Genomic DNA, 19,991 nt, shown 5'->3' with positions numbered 1-19,991 from the left:
CAATACGGATCCGTATTGCCCTCTGACGTCAGCTTCAAAATGAGCGATATCGACGAGTCAGCTGCTGAGTTTTACTATCCAGATGATGCTGAAAAGCTTTGTCATCGAAAGTGAGGATGAAGACCAGACTCTTTGAATCACTTGTGTCGTTATTTTGTGATGAAATTAAAGCCATTTTAGCAGAACCATGTTGTCCGCTTTCTATCAAAAGTAATGAGTTGCTTGGCAACACATGAAACACACCGTGAGAAGACTTAAGAGCTAGCTACAATTAGCCTAAAGGTACCATTTATTTTCGTTTACAAAATGAAAAGAATCTAAAATTGCCATATAATAAACTACTTACTAACCTCGACCGTTCGGTCATGCCGGGAAATATCAAACTGAGGCTGGAACGTATCGACCGAGCGATAGCGAGTCAGTTTGATATTTCCCAATTGCCACTGAATTTCATTTTCAATCAATCACATCAATGACATATCATATCAATCGCAAAATGAATGTTGATTCAACCGGTGGAAATTGATTGACAACCGGTACAGTACAGTACTGACGGAGTTAACCAAACTTTGATTTGATGTTTCCTTATCTGAGTAGTACGCTGCTGCAATACAATATTTCCACATGAAAATGAATCTTTCTTCTCACAGTCATCTGCCACTTAAACTTCTCTTAACCTACATGTTTAGTTTGCTGCGCTCCTCTTCCAGTGACTGTAACTAACATAGGCTATTCACTAACAGTAGCGGTATGTCTATGGCGGAAACATCAGCGTCCGACTTGTGTTTGGTGGTTACCATAACGACAGTACGTTTTGTTGATGACGCGCAGCACATATGTCCAAACTCTTGAGCTACTCGGCTCTTCAAGTATAAAATCACGTTACGGTTTGTGGGAGACCAAGATCATCGTCCTGCAGTCAGTTTCACGTGTACTTTATTTTGAGTTTATATACCACGATTTAAGCAAAAAAAAAAAACAGAAATACGAAAAAAAATACCGAGGACACGACCTCGGTGTCCTCAATGGTAGTTACGGCCCTGCAGGCAAGGTTTTCCCCTGCTAGAAGTTCATCCATGCCGCCCCCCTCCCCAACCAAGTAAAGTACGACAATGGTTTTGAACACACAAACGCACTACCTTTTCGACGCCAGCAGAGGGTGCCATACACATATACAGGAAAATGCCTCCCTGCTATTCATACCGCCCCTGGTGGCTGCCCGGTTCGCCCGTGCCTAGCCCCGGAAGTAGCCTGTAAACTTGATTGCAAAATATTCAAAGGAATGGAAGCTTTGGGACACCGTAAAAGAGAAATGTTTGACGCATTGAGAGATTGGTGTTGTTGTAATGGGTTTATATTTATGTACGTAGGCTACTGTTTTTATTTACGTACTGTCAATACCTTTGTAATGATTTGTGTTTTCGCAAAAAAAAAAAAAAAAAAAAAAGATTGGCGTTGTTGGATTGACATCCCTTTGGATGAATGAAAACCCGGCATCTCTTGGGCGGTTTAAAGAGTCAAGGTAGGATACACCAAAGCTAGTTTCAAGGTTGGTAGACAGGTAGTTGATCTCCCGTTACCAGGCAGCGGCATAGCGGTAAGCTATTTAGTAATATTACACGGGGGGAAGTACCCAAATTATTAGTTTGCTATCGCATTGCTGAACGTGGTGTTATATGTAGCTGTAACCCGTTAATACTTTAACAATGGACCTTTGTTTCATGTTTTTAGCTTTTATTAAGTATTTCTGTATTGCTATCGTTTTCCTCAAAGCTCTGTAATTATGGTATCCTTTACCCAATCTGGCTATAGTATTTTCTACATTATGCCAATCATGTTTTAGTACGATAAACTCAACACAAAGTAACCATTAGCCACCATTGTTCCACGGAGTGAATGTTAAGTTGTTACATTGGCTGTCATACTTTGTTACATTGAATGCAGAGAGAAGTTGGCCGCTTCACTAAGATACAGTGTTGCTGTTTCCTCGGAGTGCACTTGAAGGGCTGAAGAGTTTAGTGGTATCTGTTTAGAATAACATCATGCTCTCTTCCACGGGGTAATTACTCATTTTACGTGAACTTTCGTTCAGAAATGGACAGCTTTAAGTCATCGTTTATTTTTACGTCTGTTAGATGAATACATTTTTTGTTCCCGTCAGGGTATTAACTTTTGTATTGTATCCCATCTCAGAGATATAAGAGAGAAACTGCGCAGAAAACGTGATTTAAGGGAAAAACTGAGAAAGAAACGGCAGGCTTTGCAAGAATCTCTGGTAAAAGTCAAAGATGACACACAGGTAATTGCATAAATGATTGTTATTCCATCATAGAATGTCTAATAAATTCAAAATGTTTTACCAACAGCCAATAATTGGCTACTTGTTGGCCTGTGTTCTGAGTGGAATAGCCTATGAATGGTTGGCCTCTGGATTCCATGAGAGAGGGTGCGGAAAGGGAGGAGAGAGAATGTGAGAGAGAGAATGTGAGAGAGAGAATGTGTGTGTGTGAGACAGACAGACCAACCAAGTGTGGGGAAGAGTCTGTTCTTCAGCAAGACTCAACAAGACCCAGAAGGGAGGCACCTTTTACTAACAATTTAAACCAATGGGAAGCACTCTCTCTCTCTCATGCATACACACCCACACACACACCCACACACACACACACACTGTGTCTAAGTGCTCTTGTCTACCTGCTAGGCTCTGGTTCCACCAGAGAGGAGTCAGGACAGAGGACAGACGACCATGGAGGTTGGTGTGCTTCTCCCTGCAGCCTCCCTGCCTGCTGTAGCCACTAGCTAGCTACCACAGCTCTTTAGCTCTTAAGCTGTCCCATAGCTGTAGCTACAGGCTAGCCAGCTGGCCTCTATACCTCTCTGGGAGCTGTAGCTAGCTTGTAGCTACTAGCTAACCTGCAGCTGTACCACTGTAGCTAGCCTGTAGCTTCCATTGAGTGTGTGCTGTGTTTGTGAGTTCAGCATCCTGTGATTGACCTTGCTGTTACCAAAACACCTGTCTAGACTGCTTCTCTCTCCAGTAGTCTCTCTATGGTCGTAGACAATACTCTCTCCATCCTGAAGACCAGTCTAGACTACTCTATCCTTTCCTCCCTGAGTGCTGTCCTCTCCTTTCTCCTCTCTGAAGATCTGCCTAGTCTCCTCTCCTCCCTGAGCCCTGCTCTGTGCTTCAGTGTCCTGTCCCACCAATACATTCACTGTGCTCACTCTCTCCTCTTTCAAGAGCGGCATTGTGATGCTACAAACAAGCTCTCCTGAGAAGGTCAAACAAAATATAGAATGTGTAAATGTGGTTGTGGTGAGCTGAGACCTAGTCATGGTTCGAGTTTATTCAGCCTAGTGGTGCGTGTAGACTGACCCTGAGGCGGTTGACCACAACAGTTAAGAAGTGGGAGGGTGAGTTTGATTTGTTCATGTTCAATTGTGTTGCTGCAGGAGCTGACGGGTGGAGAGGAGGACCCTGGAGAGACACTCAAACGCACCCTAAAGGCCCAGAGGGAGAGACGGAAAAAGAAGGTAACTTTCTTAATTAATGTCTTCTTCACCTTAAGTTTGTCAATGATTTTATGGTAGTTTTGTTTGTTTTGGGATAACATTTTTACTTTGGAATTAAATTGCGTTGTTGTGTTAGCTTGCCCGTGGGGAGGTCTGGTTCTGTGTGATTAGTGTGTCTGATTTGCTCCAATGCTCGTTCCTGTTTCAAAGCTTCTGGAGGAGTCTGCAGGCGAGCCCAGTCAGGATACTGTGGAGGAGATCTCTGACGTCCAGCGCCTCAGTGAGGATGACCAGCCGGACGAGCTATCCTTCCTCTCCAGACCCCCCACTGGTGGCCAGAGAGGTCCGTCCCCATGCACTTCCTGTTTATACCTGCCACTTCCTGTCTAGACATGCCACTTCCTGTTTATACCTGCCACTTCCTGTTTATACCTGCCACTTCCTGTCTAGACATGCCACTTCCTGTTTATACCTGCCACTTCCCATCTGCTGTCCATGTGTGTGTTGTCTTATGACCTGTGTGCATCCTCCAGGTCTGCCCCCCCTGCCCCAGGCCCAGCCCCAGGCCCAGTCCCAGGCCCAGTCCCAGGCCACACCCAGCCACTTAGAGACCTCCATGAGGATCCGGATGAAAGAGAAGCTTCTGGCTGCCAGGGTAAACATAGAACCCTCCCAACCACACAGAACCCTATCTACCACATAGAACCGTCCCAGCCACACAGAACCCTATCTACCACATAGAACCCTCCCAACCACACAGAACCCTATCTACCACATAGAACCCTCTCAACCACACAGAACCCTATCTACCACATAGAACCCTCCCAACCACACAGAACCCTATCTACCACATAGAACCCTCTCAACCACACAGAACCCTATCTACCACATAGAACCCTCCCAACCACACAGAACCCTATCTACCACAAAGAACCCTCCCAACCACACAGAACCCTATCTACCACATAGAACCCTCCCAACCACACAGAACCCTATCTACCACAAAGAACCCTCCCAACCACACAGAACCCTATCTACCACATAGAACCCTCCCAACCACACAGAACCCTCTGCAGCACCCATAATTCCCTACATAAAGCTCTATGTAGAGGGAATAGCATCATGAAGGTTGTATTGCGTGCGTGATGTGGCTCGTGTTCAGTGTGTGGCTGCTGTTGTTCCAGTCTAAGGCCGAGAGCCTGCTGCAGAAGGAGGCCTCGATAGAGCCTGTCAGTCGCCTGCAGAGCCTCCGAGACAGAGACGCCCTCACCAGGTTTGACCGAGAGGTGAGGACCCCCCTGACCCCCACAGACACAACGACACGAAACAAACAGCCCTTAACCCTAACCCAGCCCCGTGACACAGCACCATGACTCGCAAACACGGCGCACTAGAACCAGGATCTCTGTGTTCTCCGTTCTGGAGGGCTGATCACCCCAGTGTGTTGCAGGCTGACCCGGACAGGACCGGGAGAGAGGACTCCTCCTCCCCCCTACACACAAGAGTGAAGTTCTGGGAGGCTGCCAGGCGTGTGAGGCTGGAGACCAGAGTGAGCAGAAGGCCAAGCGGAATCACCTCGAGTTGTGGTTCACTTCATTACCTTATTTGGGGATTTATGTATTTTTTATGAATTATTATTTTTGAACCTCATTGGTTTCCCAGGCAGAGACGGGTCTACCCACTGCAGAAGAGGCATACAACTTCTTCACCTTCAACTTTGACCCCGAGCCTCAGGAAGAGACGGAACGCAGCCGGAGAAGGAGAAGGCCCAGGGTAGCTGGCGAGGAGGACGGAGAAGGAGAGGGGGAGGAGGAGGAGGAGGAGGGGGAGGAGGAGGAAGGTGAAGCAGGCGAAGCAGGCGAAGCAGGCGAAGCAGGAAGAGAACAGGAAGATGAGGAGAACTCTCAGGAGAGGGTAAAACTGAACTTGCGTCACAATACTAAATACAATGTTAATTCCCCCCCCCCTAAACAAATAATGTGGTGAGCTTTTCGGCCCGCTTAATTCACTAAAACTCAATCGACCTCGACTGTGGACGCAAAGCAGAATCTCATGTTCATGTCCCAGAGCAGAACCAAACCAAAGATCTGCTGTGGTTCTGTGCAGTGAGCATTTAGGACTCTTGAGGAAGAAGGTCTTCAGAAGAACTTTGATCCACTCGTTTCTGCTGACAGCACCAGATGTCCAACAGACGTGTTCTCTAAGGCCACAAAGAGCCTCCAAACTGCCAAACAAGGAAACATGTCCATCAGACACACAGGAGAGGAAACGTGACCACATAAAGTGTTCATGTGTAGGTACGAGTGGTGAGATGTCGTTTACACTGCAGTAATGCACATGTTGTTGTTTACGCTGCAGGACGAGGACGCCCCACTGGTGAGAGAGGAGGAGGACCTCTTCATCATCGACCAATCAGCTCAGGACTTCCTGGTGGTGAAGAAGGCGGAGTATGTGGGCTACTGGCACCGTCTCCAGCGGGAAAAAGAGCTGCTGTTCGTGCCGAGCATGAGGACAGGTGATGCAGCATGGCCACACCTGAACATGCCCAGAGAGAACAGTCACCCAGAGAGAACAGTCACCCAGAGAGAACAGTCACCCAGAGAGAACAGTCACCCAGAGAGGACAGTCACCCAGAGAGAACAGTCACCCAGAGAGGACAGTCACCCAGAGAGAACAGTCACCCAGAGAGAACAGTCACCCAGAGAGGACAGTCACCCAGAGAGAACAGTCACCCAGAAAGAACAGTCACCCAGAGAGAACAGTCACCCAGAGAGAACGGTCACCCAGAGAGAACGGTCACCCAGGGAGAACGGTCACCCAGAGAGAAGAGTCACCCAGAGAGAAGAGTCACCCAGAGAGAAGAGTCACCCAGAGAGAAGAGTCACCCAGAGAGGACAGTCACCCAGAGAGAACAGTCACCCAGAAAGAACAGTCACCCAGAGAGAACAGTCACCCAGGGAGAACGGTCACCCAGGGAGAACGGTCACCCAGGGAGAACGGTCACCCAGAGAGAAGAGTCACCCAGAGAGAACGGTCACCCAGAGAGGACAGTCACCCAAAGACAATAGTCACCCAGAGAGAACAGTCACCCACAGAGAACAGTCAGCCAAAGAGAACATCTAAAACTCCACCAGAGTATCTCCTCATAACAGCTGATCTCCAGAGAGAGGTACCTTCCGCAAAACACACCAACTCCCCTGTCAAAATCCTGTCTCCTGTCGTCGTTCTGTTAGGAAATGTGTTTGTTAACGTGTAACTTAACTCCAAAACTCTTGGAACACTATGAGGGGATTTGTGACGTTGATAGGAGGGAGGTTAGGAGCGTCTTTTGAGAACAAGTCCCTCCCCTGTAACTCGTGTCTGTGTTGTGGTCACAGCCCCGGCCGCCTGCAAGCTGGCGGAGAATATGCGTCCTCGCTTCCTGGAGGAGGAGGGGCTGTACGTGGGGGAGAGGCCACCTGTATGCCTGACCAATCAGAACATCCTGGAGAACCGTATCCTGAAGCAGGAGCAGGTACATCAGCGGCGCCATGGTAACCCTGGAAAAACCCTGACCCCTGAAACCAGCAACACCTAAACCATCGCAACCATCCGACACCCTTATTGGTTGATCTGCACAGCACTAGATTATATTGAATTAGATCAGAATAGATTAGACTACAAATACTTGATCAATTCCAAGATACGAAATATAAACATGATAACATAAACTAGCCAGTGATCGTCATAAGTTTTCATCAGTATGTATCCAGTTTTCTGGTCCCTGATTGGCTGTTTTCTCTGAGCAGGGCAGGAAGTGGTTTGGGGATGACGGCAGGATCATGGCCCTGCCCGACCCCATCAAGGAGTCGTCCACCAGACCCCCCCTGTTCCACCTGGAGGACGACCTGGACCCCGCCCTGCAGACGTTCTACAGGAAGGTACACACACCCACCCACTAAACCACTCCACCACAAACACACAAACACGTCACACACAACCCTGCCACCGCTGTGTGAGTCAGTGGGGGTCTGTGTGTCTGCTGAGGGGTGTGCTGCGTGTGTCCACCCCAGGCTCTGCTCTCCAGCCCGGCCAGCCTGTACCTGACTGGGCCCAGGGACACGGAGGGAGACTACCAGCTGGATGTGGACGTGTCGGGCCTCGTCTTCTCCCATCACCCCCTCTTCAGCCGCGAGCACGTCCTGGCAGCGCGCCTGGCCCAGCTGTACGACCAGCACCTCACCAGGCAGCACAACAACCTCACCGGACACCTCACTGTCAAGGTACAGACTAGACACCTCACTGTTAAGGTACAGACTAGACACCTCACTGTCAAGGTACAGACTAGACACCTCACTGTCAAGGTACAGACTAGACACCTCACTGTTAAGGTACAGACTAGACACCTCACTGTCAAGGTACAGACTAGACACCTCACTGTTAAGGTGCAGACTAGACACCTCACTGTCAAGGTACAGACTAGACACCTCACTGTCAAGGTACAGACTAGACACCTCACTGTCAAGGTACAGACTAGACACCTCACTGTTAAGGTACAGACTAGACACCTCACTGTCAAGGTACAGACTAGACACCTCACTGTTAAGGTACAGACTAGACACCTCACTGTCAAGGTACAGACTAGACACCTCACTGTTAAGGTGCAGACTAGACACCTCACTGTCAAGGTACAGACTAGACACTGAGAAGATATTCCTGGGGGGGAGGGGGGGTGGCTCAGTGATATGAGGTACTGTCTCCTACCTCCTGTCTCCTACCTGTAACCTCCCACGTCCTTGTCTCCTTCCTCCTGTCTCCTACCTCCTGTGTCCTTGTCTCCTGTAGCTGAGTGGTCTGAGGAATGCCCTGAGGACCATGCTGGAGACCCATCGAGGACACAGCCTCAGCCCCGTCATGCAGCACAGGATATCCGAATACATACAGGAAGTCAGGTGAGCAACCGACCGTTAGGAACCAATCACAGCTCCCCTTCAGATGGCCTCCGCTCCTGAGGTGACTGGGGCGGGGTTAGGCCTTGGTTGGGCCTAGGTTTCCCCGGGGGAAACGGGGAAGCTGGCCTGGATGATCCAGGAAGCTGGCTCTTCTCTGCGACAGGAGCACCCGGCGTCTGAGGGACAGCGAGCAGGAGAAGGACCGCACGCTGCTGAAGAGCATCATCAAGTCCTGGAAGGAGATCAAAGCTCTGAGGGACTTCCAGAGGTTCACCAACACGCCCTTCAAGCTCTATCTCAGGAGGTACCGCACGCACGCAGATCGACACACGCACATACACACACCCACCAGGCCCCCTTTTTTACCCCCGCCTTCTGCCCGCCTCCCCCCTCCATCGTTCTCCCTCTGTCCCCGCTTCCCCCCCCCCCATCACCCAGGGAGGAGGTGGAGCGGCAGGAGGACGAGCAGGGGGCTGAGGAGGAGATCCAGATGGAGGCGATGGAGCTGCGGGCGGAGGCCGAGGAGGACTACCAGCGGAAGGCGGCCGACTTCAGGAGGCGGCAGGACGAGTGGAAGGACTGGAGGAGGAAGCAGGTGGGGGTCTCTCTCTCTGGGGCGGGAACATCATCGCTCTCCAGTGGAAGGAGGGGCAGGAAACCCCCCCACAGCGTGTCCCAACGAGCAACCCTGTCCCTTTCAGAGAGCCAAGAAGAAGAAGAAGAAGAAGAAGAAGAAAAAGAGGAGGGGCCAGGAGGAGGGAGAGGAGGAGGATGAAGACGACGATGAAGACGACGACCAGGATGAAGGTGGCGGGGACCTGGGGGAGGGGCCCGCCAAGCCCCGCCCCCCGGATGTTCCAGACCTGGGCTCCGTGGAGCAGGAGGTCCGGGAGAGAGCGTCCAGGATCCGCAGGAAACCAGGAGATCCCATCCTGGTCCCGGAGCTCACCACATCAGGGAACATCACCACCAACGACCAGTGTCCCAGGTAACGCTGTGGTCAGGCACTCTGCTGATCCTTGATTTTCTGCTCTACTGTTTTAATTTTATTAGCATGTGGAGCATGTCATCATTTCACTTTGGATGGAAACGTCTGTTCAATTAATACAATTTAAAGGTTCATAAATATGTAAGGAGAGAGAGGCAGAGAGAGAGGCAGAGAGAGAGGCAGAGAGAGAGGCAGAGAGAGAGGCAGAGAGCGAGGCAGAGAGCGAGTCAGAGAGAGAGGCAGACAGGGAATGAAAAAGTTGCAAAGACAGGAAGGTTGTGAGTCTCTGGGGCGTCTCTGTGTTGTCCTGCAGGGCCGAGTCTTCACGGAGAGAGGACGTGGCCAAGCGGTCTCTCTTCATCAAGGTCTTGTACAACGACAAAGAAGTCTCCAGAACAGACAGTCGCTCCCTCACCTCGGACTTCCGAGTGCACTTTGGTCAGATCTTCAACCTGAAGATCATCAACTGGCCTGAGAGCATCAAACTGCAGGTACAGAACGTCTCTCCTGCAGGGTCTCTACCTTCCTGCAGGGTCTCACTTCCCGGAGGGTCTCACTTCCTGGAAGGTGTCCCCTCTGGATATCTGGATCTTCAGACATTGCCCCTGTGAGATCAGTTGTTAATAACGTAGTATAAGATCGCTACATAGAAACAGGCTGCCATGTCATTGTACAATAGAGGTCTTAACAGGTTTTAACGATGTCTGTCTGACTGACTGTCTGCCTGCTTACCTGTCTACCTGCTTACCTGTCTGCCTGCTCACCTGTCTGCCTGCTCACCTGTCTGGCTGCTTACCTGTCTGCCTGCTTACCTGTCTGCCTGCTCACCTGTCTACCTGCTCACCTGTCTGCCTGCTCACCTGTCTGCCTGCTCACCTGTCTGCCTGCCTGTGCGTCCATGTCCGCCCCCCTGCAGGTGTTTGAGGCGGCGGGCTCGTCGTCCTCTCTCCTGGCCGAGGTGTGTGTGCCGGCCCCCGAGCCCTCCACCCTGACAGACAGCGCCCCCACCGAGCAGCTGGAGTTCAGCAGCAACCTCAGGGTCATGTTTGACCACGAGGGCGTGGGCAGTGGTACGCACACACACACACACACACCGGCACTTGTCTGTGTACACGTACTCACACATATTCAGTGAGACTAGACTCTCTTCCTCCTTTTTCTCTTCCTCCATCCCTGTCTCTCTTCTCTCTCTTGTTCTTTCTCTCTCGGTCTCCCTTTTTCTATCCCCCTCTCCTGCTCCTCCTCCTCCTCCTCTCTCAGACGTGCCTTTCTCCTTCGAGGTGGACGGCAGTAACCGTCTGACCCTGCTGACCTCTGGGAAGCTGTCCTGCTGTGTGTCCTGGGCCCTGGGGGAGGACGGCCTGCCCCTGGCCCCGCCCACTGCCCAGCGCCCCAGCGCCATGCACAGGTAGGACCCCCTGACCCCGTGCTGGTCATGCACTGGTCCCAATACTGGACCCTGAACTACACCCTCCCTGGACCCAGCCCTGGTCACGTACGAGACTGCTGAACATACGGCTGACATACTACCGTCTCACCCTCTCTCCCTTCACCATTCTCCTTCTCTTTCTGTCCCTCTTTCTCTGCCTCCCTCTTTTCATTCTTCAATCTCTCGCTCACTCTCTCTCTCTCACCCTTGCTTTATCCATCTCTCTCTCTCTCTCTAGTGGTCTGAAGCAGCTGGATGCGGTAGCCTGCATCGGCGCGTCCGGTCTGAGCGACGTGAGGAAGCTGGGCGAGTGGGCCACTGAGTCTCGCCTAGACCCCAACGACCCCAACAACGCCGCCATCATGCAGCTGCTCAAGGTCAGCAAGGTCAGGGGGTCACGACCCCAAGAGGCCTCGGAAGGAGATTCACTTCATCACTTTGACTTGATATCTCTGTCTCTCGACCACTGTGTCTCTCTCTCTCCCTCTCTCTCACTTATCTCTATGCCATTGTCTCCCTATGTCTCTTACTCTCTCTCTCCGCCCCTCTCCCCCCAGGTGGCCAGTAGTGGCGAGGTGAGGGCGCCAGAGTACTTCCGACTGGAGCAGCTGCAGGAGGAGTTCACCTTCCTGTCGGAGGAGGAAATGGAGCGCTCCCGCAGGTTCCGCCTGCTCCGCCTGCGGAGTCAGGAAGTGGCAGAGTTCCGCAACTACAAGTGTGTTCCTGCCTTGGAGCGCGAGGTCACGGAGAAGGTGTTCCAGGTAGAGAAGGGATTCCACACACACACTGTGCTCCAGGTAGGACACCTCGAGGGAGAAGGTTCCGGAGGTTCAGCCAGGGTTGTTGTTGTTCTGTCGTTGCAGGAGTATGAGAGAAGGCTGAAGGAGGGGGAGGTCATCGACACCAAGGAGCACCTGGACGCACACAGGGCCCTGGTGGCCAAGTACCTGCAGAAGGTGAGACCCTCTCTGACTTGGGTGAGGTATCACCTGACATGCTAGTTATACTGCAGTGGGTCTGACGTGGTCTCTCTCTCTCTCGCCCTCTGTCTTCTCTCTCTTCTATCTCTCTCTCTTTCAGATCAGAGAGTCGGTCATCAACCGTTTCCTTGTTGCTAAGCATCACTTCCTCTTGTCGGACCTGGTTGTCGAGGAGGAGGTTCCAAGCATCGGGTAAAAACACTGTCATGATGTCATGAAAACTTTCAGTGGAAGTACGGCACACTGCAGGACGTGTGATGATGTGTGTGTGACAGATGTGATTTCTACTCGGCACATATGGTTCACATTAGCATAGACAGCAGGTGAGTGATGATCCACAGATTTAGGAGTTTCTCATCTCTTGGCGTCAGTCTTAACTCAGTCTTCATGGCCCTCTGTCTCAGTGCAGTAGAGCTGTCAGTGTGAACTGGAGTTCTGGGCAGGTCTAGCCTGTAGTAACGCTGTCTTGAGTTCTGCCAGGACTGAGAACATAAACCTGGGCTTTCTGATCTAAATCTGGCTTTCTGATCTAAACCTGGTTTGCCTGAGCGTGGATGTGTATGACCGGACCTCTGGTGGTTTTCTAGCTACACATGTATCGCTAGCTTCCCAGCTTTTCAAATGTACTTTTGCCGATTTCATTTCATTTGCACAATCTCTGTTTTGGGTGGCATGCACGCAATCATTATTTGAACTAACCTTGTCTGTTTTCATTCATTCATGTGGTTGTGCTCTGATTCATGTGTTCATGGTCTGCTTGGTAACCTCATGCTCTGTTCTGTCGTGTCCTCTTCTCTGGGTGCAGGGGTGCAGGGCACGGGTATGTTGCTCGGGTTCTCTATTCTTACTCCCCTGACCGCTCCCTGTGTGTGTCTGTCTGTAGGTGACATCCCATAATACTGTAGTGTTGCCATAGTTTCCTTTGTCAGTGAAGGATAGATGCTCATGTAGACCTCCAGCAGCAGCAGACTCTGATTCCTCCTGTATCAGATGTGGTTACCTCCGTGTGTTTTTGAGCGTGTATACGTCTGGAAGTGTGTGTGTGTGTCTGTGCACGTGAGAGAGTGTGTGTGGGCTTGTGTGTGTGACCGCGTGATTATGGCTGTAACATCAGTGTGCCGGCCCTAACTGTGTGTGTGTTGCCATGGCCCCCAGGGTGCTGGACCTAACTGTGTGTGTGTTGCTATGGCCCCCAGGGTGCTGAGCCTAACTGTGTGTGTGTTGCCATGGCCCCCAGGGTGCTGGGCCTGAACCTGTTCAAGCTGGCCGAGCCCAAGCGGCCCCTGAAGCCCCAGAGGAAGGAGAGGAAGAAGGTGACGGCCCAGAACCTCTCTGACGGGGACATCAAGCTGCTGCTCAACATCATCCGTGCCTACGACATCCCCGTACGCAAGCCCCAGACCAGGTACCCCCTACCTCACACCAGGTACCCCCGCCTACCTCACACCAGGTATCCCCTACCTCACACCAGGTACCCCCGCCTACCTCACACCAGGTATCCCCTACCTCACACCAGGTACCCCCGCCTACCTCACACCAGGTACCCCCTACCTCACACCAGGTACCCCCTACCTTACCTCACACCAGGTACCCCCTACCCTACCTCACACCAGGTATCCCCTACCTCACACCAGGTACCCCCTACCTTACCTCAAACCAGGTACCCCCTACCCTACCTCACACCAGGTACCCCCTACCTCACACCAGGTACCCCCTACCTCACACCAGGTACCCCCTACCCTACTTCACACCAGGTACCTCCTACCTCACACCAGGTATCCCCCCTACCTCATAGCAGGTACCCCCTACATCACACCAGGTACCCCTTACCTCACACCAGGTACCCCCCTACCTCACACCAGGTACCCCCTACCCTACCTCACACCAGGCCCCCCCAACCTCACACCAGGTACCTCCTACCCTACCTCACACCAGGCCCCCCCTACCTCACACCAGGTACCCCCTACCCTACTTCAAACCAGGTACCCCCACCGTACCTCATATCCCCAATCAGGCAGGGTGGAGGTTTAGGTGAGGTATAATTGGGACAGTGTAAGGGTGAGGTATCATTGGTTGTTAACTGTGTATTTGTCTCCCAGCAAACCGGCCGTGGCGTCCAAGTCGTCTCGCTCCTTCACAGAGGCCTTCTCCGCAGGCCCGGCTTCCCAGAGTGCCGCGCAGGCCAGCGACTGGCTGCTCAACCAGGTACACCTGCCTGAACACCACCTGTGTGAGGGGAGGCTAGTAGGTGTGTGTGTGTGTTTGTCTTACGTGTGTGTGTGTGTCCAGGTCCAGGTGCGGCCCTTTGTGGAGGTGTCGTTCCAGAGGACGCTCCTCCAGACCACCACGGCCGACGGACCCAACCCCTGCTGGAACGAGGAGCTGGCCCTGCCCTTCAGGTGAGGCCCCGCCTGGTCACCCCCACCATTCCATCCTGGCAACACTGTTCCACCCTGGCAACACCATTGACTATCATATGATCTCAGTATCGATGTCATTGGATATATGCTGGCGTTGCTAACCAACCTCCCGATGTGTTGTGTCCCCCCCCCAGTGCCCCCAACGGAGACTACAGCACCGCCAGCCTGCAGGCCGTGAAGGACGAGGTCTTCATCAACATCTTCGACGAGGTCGTCTACGAGGTGGGAGGGGTGAGTGGGAACCGTGTGACCTCGGCAGCTGTGACCTCTGACCTTGGGAGGGTCCCAGGACCTCGTGTGTCGACTGGGATCGGCACAGCATCGTGAGCCTGTCTGATGAGGCTCAGTGTGTGTGTGTGTGACACTGAGTGTGTGTGTGATGCTGATTGTGTTGTGACGTGTGTGTGTGTGTGTTGCTGTGCTCCAGGAGGAGCTGGACCGGGGCAGGGAGCTCCACACTCGCCTGGAGAAACACTGGCTGGGAGCCGTCAGGATCCCCTTCAGCACCATCTACTTCCAGTCCAGGGTGAGACGCAGCAGGCCAGCCCACAGCACAGCACAGCACAGCAGGCCAGCCCACAGCACAGCACAGCACAGCAGGCCAGCCCATAGCACAGCACAGCAGGCCAGCCCACAGCACAGCAGGCCAGCCCACAGCACAGCACAGCACAGCACAGCAGGCCAGCCCACAGCACAGCACAGCACAGCAGGCCAGACCACAGCACAGCACAGCACAGCAGGCCAGCCCACAGCACAGCACAGCAGGCAGATCTCTACCCTGTCTGATCCGAGTGTGTTTGTTGTGGCAGATCGACGGCACGTTCAAGGTGGACACGCCTGCGGTGTTGCTAGGCTACAGCAAGGAGCGCAGCCTGGGCAGCGAGGGGGGTTACGACGCGGTGCGCAGCCTGAGTGAGGGAGCCTTCATCACCCTGTTCATCACCATAGAACCCCAGCTGGTGCCTGGGGAAACAGTCAGGGACAAGGTAAGGCCGTTCTGTCTAACTCTGTCTGTCTGTCTGCCGGTCAGTTGGTGTCTTGACATGATTATTATTTTTTGTCTTTGTTTACCTTTGATTTTACCATTCATATTATTTTTGTATCGGTTTATTGTTCGCTTCCTGTCTTCTCTCTTCTCCTCGCTCTGCTGCCTCTGCTAGATGAAGGAGGTGAAGGTAACTCTTCAGTCACACGACCGAGCCGCTGGTCACATGACTGAGCCACTTGCTAGCCTAGACTAGATCAGATCAGACTAGCCCCCACCCCCTCCTCGACCTTACCCACAGATCCTTGACAACCCTCGTACCCCTGTGTCAGTTTGACTCCCAGGAGAACGAGCGGGTGCTGCAGGCGTCGGAGGCGTTTGAGTGCGAGGCGGCGCTGGGCCTCCCGGACCGGCCGTGCCTCACCACCGTCATCGACATCAACGGGAAGACGGTGTTCATCACGCGCTTCCTGCGCCCCCTCAACCCCCCCCAGGAGCTGCTGGACGCCTCCCCCAACAGCCCCCAGGACACGGCGGTCAGCACCGTGCAAACATCCGCGTTATGTTCCCTTTTTGACGTTGTCTCAACCTCTCAATGTTTTAAAGTTGGCTCTAGCCCCACCCCTGGTGGTGGGAGTGCCGCACAGCAGCCGGTTATAAACCTCCCTCTTTCTTCTCGGTCGCTTCCCAGGAGCTGGTTGCCAGGTTTGTGTCTCTCATCCCCTCTCTGCCGGACAGCGTCTCGTTCGCTGGTGTCTGCGATCTGTGGAGCACCTGCGATGTAAGTGAAATTTCTCTCCGTCTACCTCGGCCTGTGGTCCTGGCCTTCATGCTCTACAGGTCTGTCTCTCTTATCTTCTTCTCAGCAATTCCTGACGCTGCTGGCGGGAGATGAGGAGGAGCACGCCGTGCTGCTGTGTAACTACTTCCTGTCCCTGGGCAAGAAGACCTGGCTCATCATTGGCACGGCTGTTCCTGAGGTGATGGTCATCAGTGTGCGTGTGTGTGTGTGAGATGCTGTGTGTCTAAAAGCTGTGTGGATTGCTTTGTGTTTGAAGCAGTTTGTGTGAGATGCTCTGTGTGTGTGTGTGTCCTCTCCTCCCAGGGCCCCACAGCCTACGTGTTGACCTACGAGCAGAGTCGCTACCTGGTGTGGAACCCCTGCAGTGGTCAGTTCTACGGCCAGTACGACACCTTCTGCCCCCTGCAGGCCGTGGGCTGTCTGGTCAGCGCTGACAATGTGAGGCCGCTTCCTTCTAATCCCAGGGCTAATGAATGCTATGCTCTATTCTAATCCCAGGGCTAATGAATGCAGTGCGCTGTTCTAATCCCAGTGGTAATGAATGATGTGCGTGGTTCTAACCCCAGTGGTAATGAATGCTGTGCGCGGTTCTAACCCCAGTGGTAATAAATGCAGTGCGCTGTTCTAATCCCAGTGGTAATGAATGCCGTGTCCAGTTCTTATCCCAGTGGTAATGAATGCTGTGCCCGGCTCTAATCCCGGTGGTGACGGCTGTGTGTTTGCTGCTCCAGGTGTGGTTCAACACCCAGGTGTACACGTCTCCTATGAGGATCAGCTTTGACGTGACCAAGGCCAAGCTGTGGAAGCCTTTCTTCTCACGCTCCTTCCCCAACCCTGGGCTCTCCAGTGTGCAGGTACACTCTCCAGGGTGTGTGTGTGTGTACGTGTGTGTGTACGTGTGCCAAGGCCATGTTGCTGACCTGTGCTATCTTGTGTTGCAGCCTGAGGAGCTGGTCTATCGCCGCACGGACAAGACCGCTGCTGCAGAGCTGCAGGACAGGTGAGGAGGGGGGTGGGGACAGGACAGGTGAGAGGAGATAGGCAAGGGGGGGGGGGGGGTTCTGTGTGAACGAGAATAAAGCAGTCTGAACCGGTCTGAACGTGTTCCCTGCAGGGTAGAGAAGATCCTGAAGGAGAAGATCATGGAGTGGCGCCCCCGGCAGCCGACACGCTGGAACCGGTACTGCACCTCCACGCTGCGCCACTTCCTGCCCCGTCTGGAGCTCAGCAGGGGGCGGGACGTGGCGGACGAGCACCGCCTGGAGCTGCAGAGCCTGCTGGGAGACTACCGGGTGAGGCTGGGGCTGGGGGGGAGGCTGGGAGACTACCGGGTGAGGCTGGGGCTGGGTGGGAGGCTGGGTGACTACTGGTGAGGCTGGGTCTGGGGGGGAGGCTGAGAGACTACAGGGTGAGGCTGGGGCTGGGGGGGAGGCTGAGAGACTACAGGGTGAGGCTGGGGCTGTGAGACTACAGGGTGAGGCTGGGGCTGGGGCGGAGGCTGAAGACTACCGGGTGAGGCTGGGGCTGGGGGGGAGGATGGGTGACTACAGGGTGAGGCTGGGGCTGGGGGTAGGCTGGGAGACTACAGGGTGATGCTGGGGCTGGGGGGGGAGGCTGGGAGACTACAGGGTGAGGCTGGGGCCGGGGGGGAGGCTGGGAGACTACAGGGTGAGGCTGGGGGGGAGGCTGGGAGACTACAGGGTGAGGCTGGGGCTGGGGGGGAGGCTGGGAGACTACAGGGTGAGGCTGGGGCTGGGAGGCTGGGAGACTACCGGGTGATGCTCCAGCTCTCCTAAACCTCTCCATGTTCCTCCTCCAGATCTCGGGCTTTCCCCTCCACCTGCCCTTCTCTGAGATCCGGCCTGTGGTGGAGGCGGTCTACAGCACGGGGGTCCACAATGTGGAGGCGTCCAACGTGGAGTTTGCCCTGGCCGTGTACGTGCACCCCTACCCCAACAATGTCCTCTCTGTCTGGGTGTACTTGGCCTCGCTCGTACGCACACGCTAGCCCGGCGGACCTGGACAGGCAGACCCTGTATATGTGTGTAGGGCGAGTGTGTGTGTGTGTGTGGGGCGAGTGTGTGTGTATAGGGCAAGTGTGTGTGTATGGTGAGTGTGTGTAACTTCCTGTTTTTAAGGAATATCAGATTTTGTATGTTGACGTTTGTGAAGCACAATTCAGGTTTAAGTTATTTGTACGTCAGTTTAATACGAGAGGGTAAGCATAAACACTGAGCCTTTTTATCACTTGTATGTCTGCGTTTTACCAAAGTTCACGCTCGGCTTGAAATGCCAGAATACAGCACTGTAAATGTTTATGGAACTATTATAGTGTCATTTTACAACATTTAATATATCATTTTACATCATGAACCTTTTATGTAATAAAATGAGTCGTTTCATTTCAGATGACATCTTGCTGATATGGTAGCCATTCCCTTCTCCTCAGTAGCAGACAGGACACACACACAAGGTCACAGACAGCATTTTAGATCCAAGACACTTTTATTATTTCTGCTTCCGAATATGACATAACTGATTAGAAGTCATGGAGAGACTGTCCAAGCACAGCGTTTCTCCTGAAGGTAAACGTGGGGTGCCGAGTGTGTGTTGTGCGTTTGTGTTGTGCTGGGTTATTACCACAGCTGCTCTCTAGGGGGTTGCTCTCACCCAGTCTCTCCTCACTTCTGACACATTGACTTCCTGTCAGGCGAGACCTACTGAGAAATCGCCTTCCTGTCTGGAGAGTTCTAGTGAGAATGTGGACTTATCCCCAGGGTGTTGAGGCACAGTGATCAGATTCACCTGGAGGTTTCCTGCTCAGATGAGAACCCTGTGGATGACTGGAGGGTGAGGTCCCACACACCTAGCTCCTAACCCTCTACTCCATACCCGTCAGCTCACTCCTACCCCCACTCACTGTGTCACCATGCTTTTACTTGACTCAGACACAAGCTCCGTAACTTGGCCGGGTCATTTGACCCCACCCTGCAGTTACCAGGGTTACCACGTTGAGCCCTGACACAACAGAGGAGGTTTGTTTAAATGGAAACTTGAGCGTTGAACGTAGCTGCGCACTGGCTTGAACAGAACCACCATGTTGACAGAACGAGACATGTTCATAAATACCTGAACATACATGTGGAAAGCACTCTGCAGAATTACAGAATTATTATCTATATGTATTATGTGCCGGGAGAAATTAGGAACCACAACACCACCAAAGATGTCCTGATCTATTGCTGCTACTTTTAATCAGTGAATCAGTTCAACTCTAAACGTCAGATATCAATAATGGGTTCAGACACCGTAGCAGAGGAGGACAGGAGACTGTTGTTACCAGACACAAGGTTAAACTCACTAAAGGATTGTGTGAGGACTTGCTGCTCACGTTAGCTGTCCTGAAACACTTCCAAAAACATTTCCAGATCAAAAAAACGCTAACAATTTACATTGGCAGATACTTCATCAAACACCACCATTTATATATCTTCCTTTTCTAAGGGTTCCAAGATACGCAAATTCCCAGAAACACAAAGCCAACATTATTTTGTGTTACAGTTTCCTCAAAATAACAGTTTTTATAGGGGTGACACAAAATACAGCAAATACTATTCCAATATTAAAGTGCAATGAAAAACAATGGTGAGGGATGAAGGAAGGCAGAGGGATGAGGGAGGGAGTGGGTGAGGGAGGGAGTGGGTGAGGGAGGGAGTGGGTGAGGGAGAGAGAGTGAGGGAGGGAGTGGGTGAGGGGGAGTGGGTGAGGGAGAGTGGGTGAGGGAGAGTGGGTGAGGGAGAGAGAGTGAGGGAGGGAGTGGGTGAGGGAGGGAGTGGGTGAGGGAGGGAGTGGGTGAGGGAGAGTGGGTGAGGGAGAGAGTGGGTGAGAGAGGGAGTGGGTGAGGGAGAGAGTGGGTGGGTGAGGGAGAGAGAGTGAGGGAGGG

General features: G+C 52.8%; 1 protein-coding gene across 3 annotated transcripts; it reads left to right on the top strand.

Moving 5' to 3' along the window:
* Positions 1–1,235: 1,235 nt before the first annotated feature.
* Positions 1,236–19,771, top strand: cc2d2a (coiled-coil and C2 domain containing 2A). 3 transcript variants are annotated; one of them, XM_047037248.1, is made up of 39 exons: positions 1,236–1,522; positions 1,945–2,059; positions 2,194–2,299; positions 2,702–2,752; positions 3,454–3,534; positions 3,724–3,856; positions 4,047–4,168; positions 4,698–4,799; positions 4,964–5,062; positions 5,176–5,427; positions 5,872–6,028; positions 6,891–7,027; positions 7,302–7,433; positions 7,566–7,775; positions 8,338–8,444; positions 8,608–8,748; positions 8,883–9,039; positions 9,146–9,432; positions 9,746–9,923; positions 10,349–10,502; positions 10,693–10,840; positions 11,100–11,238; positions 11,419–11,622; positions 11,725–11,817; positions 11,942–12,033; positions 13,079–13,246; positions 13,941–14,046; positions 14,131–14,240; positions 14,396–14,492; positions 14,689–14,787; positions 15,071–15,247; positions 15,579–15,782; positions 15,938–16,027; positions 16,113–16,226; positions 16,352–16,486; positions 16,780–16,902; positions 16,990–17,048; positions 17,163–17,340; positions 17,868–19,771. In XM_047037248.1, exons 2-39 carry the CDS (start codon positions 2,043–2,045, stop codon positions 18,054–18,056), a joined length of 5,148 nt encoding a protein of 1,715 aa, XP_046893204.1. In that variant the 5' UTR covers positions 1,236–1,522; positions 1,945–2,042; the 3' UTR covers positions 18,057–19,771. The 3 variants fall into 3 exon arrangements, with proteins under 3 accessions (XP_046893204.1, XP_046893203.1, XP_046893205.1); XM_047037247.1 differs by lacking the exon at positions 1,236–1,522 and adding an exon at positions 1,549–1,597; XM_047037249.1 differs by lacking the exons at positions 1,236–1,522; positions 2,702–2,752 and adding an exon at positions 1,549–1,597.
* Positions 19,772–19,991: the final 220 nt, after the last annotated feature.

The sequence above is a fragment of the Hypomesus transpacificus genome, chromosome 16 (genome assembly GCF_021917145.1).
Source record: "Hypomesus transpacificus isolate Combined female chromosome 16, fHypTra1, whole genome shotgun sequence".
In the NCBI taxonomy this organism is placed as follows: domain Eukaryota; kingdom Metazoa; phylum Chordata; class Actinopteri; order Osmeriformes; family Osmeridae; genus Hypomesus; species Hypomesus transpacificus.
This window is presented reverse-complemented; position numbering and strand designations above follow the sequence as displayed.

Excerpts from the sequence above, each read along its gene's own strand:
- cc2d2a (XM_047037248.1), top strand. Across the intron at positions 7,028-7,301 it reads GTATCCTGAAGCAGGAGCAG|GGCAGGAAGTGGTTTGGGGA; the intron begins GTACATCAGCGG and ends TTCTCTGAGCAG. Across the intron at positions 8,445-8,607 it reads GAATACATACAGGAAGTCAG|GAGCACCCGGCGTCTGAGGG; the intron begins GTGAGCAACCGA and ends TCTCTGCGACAG.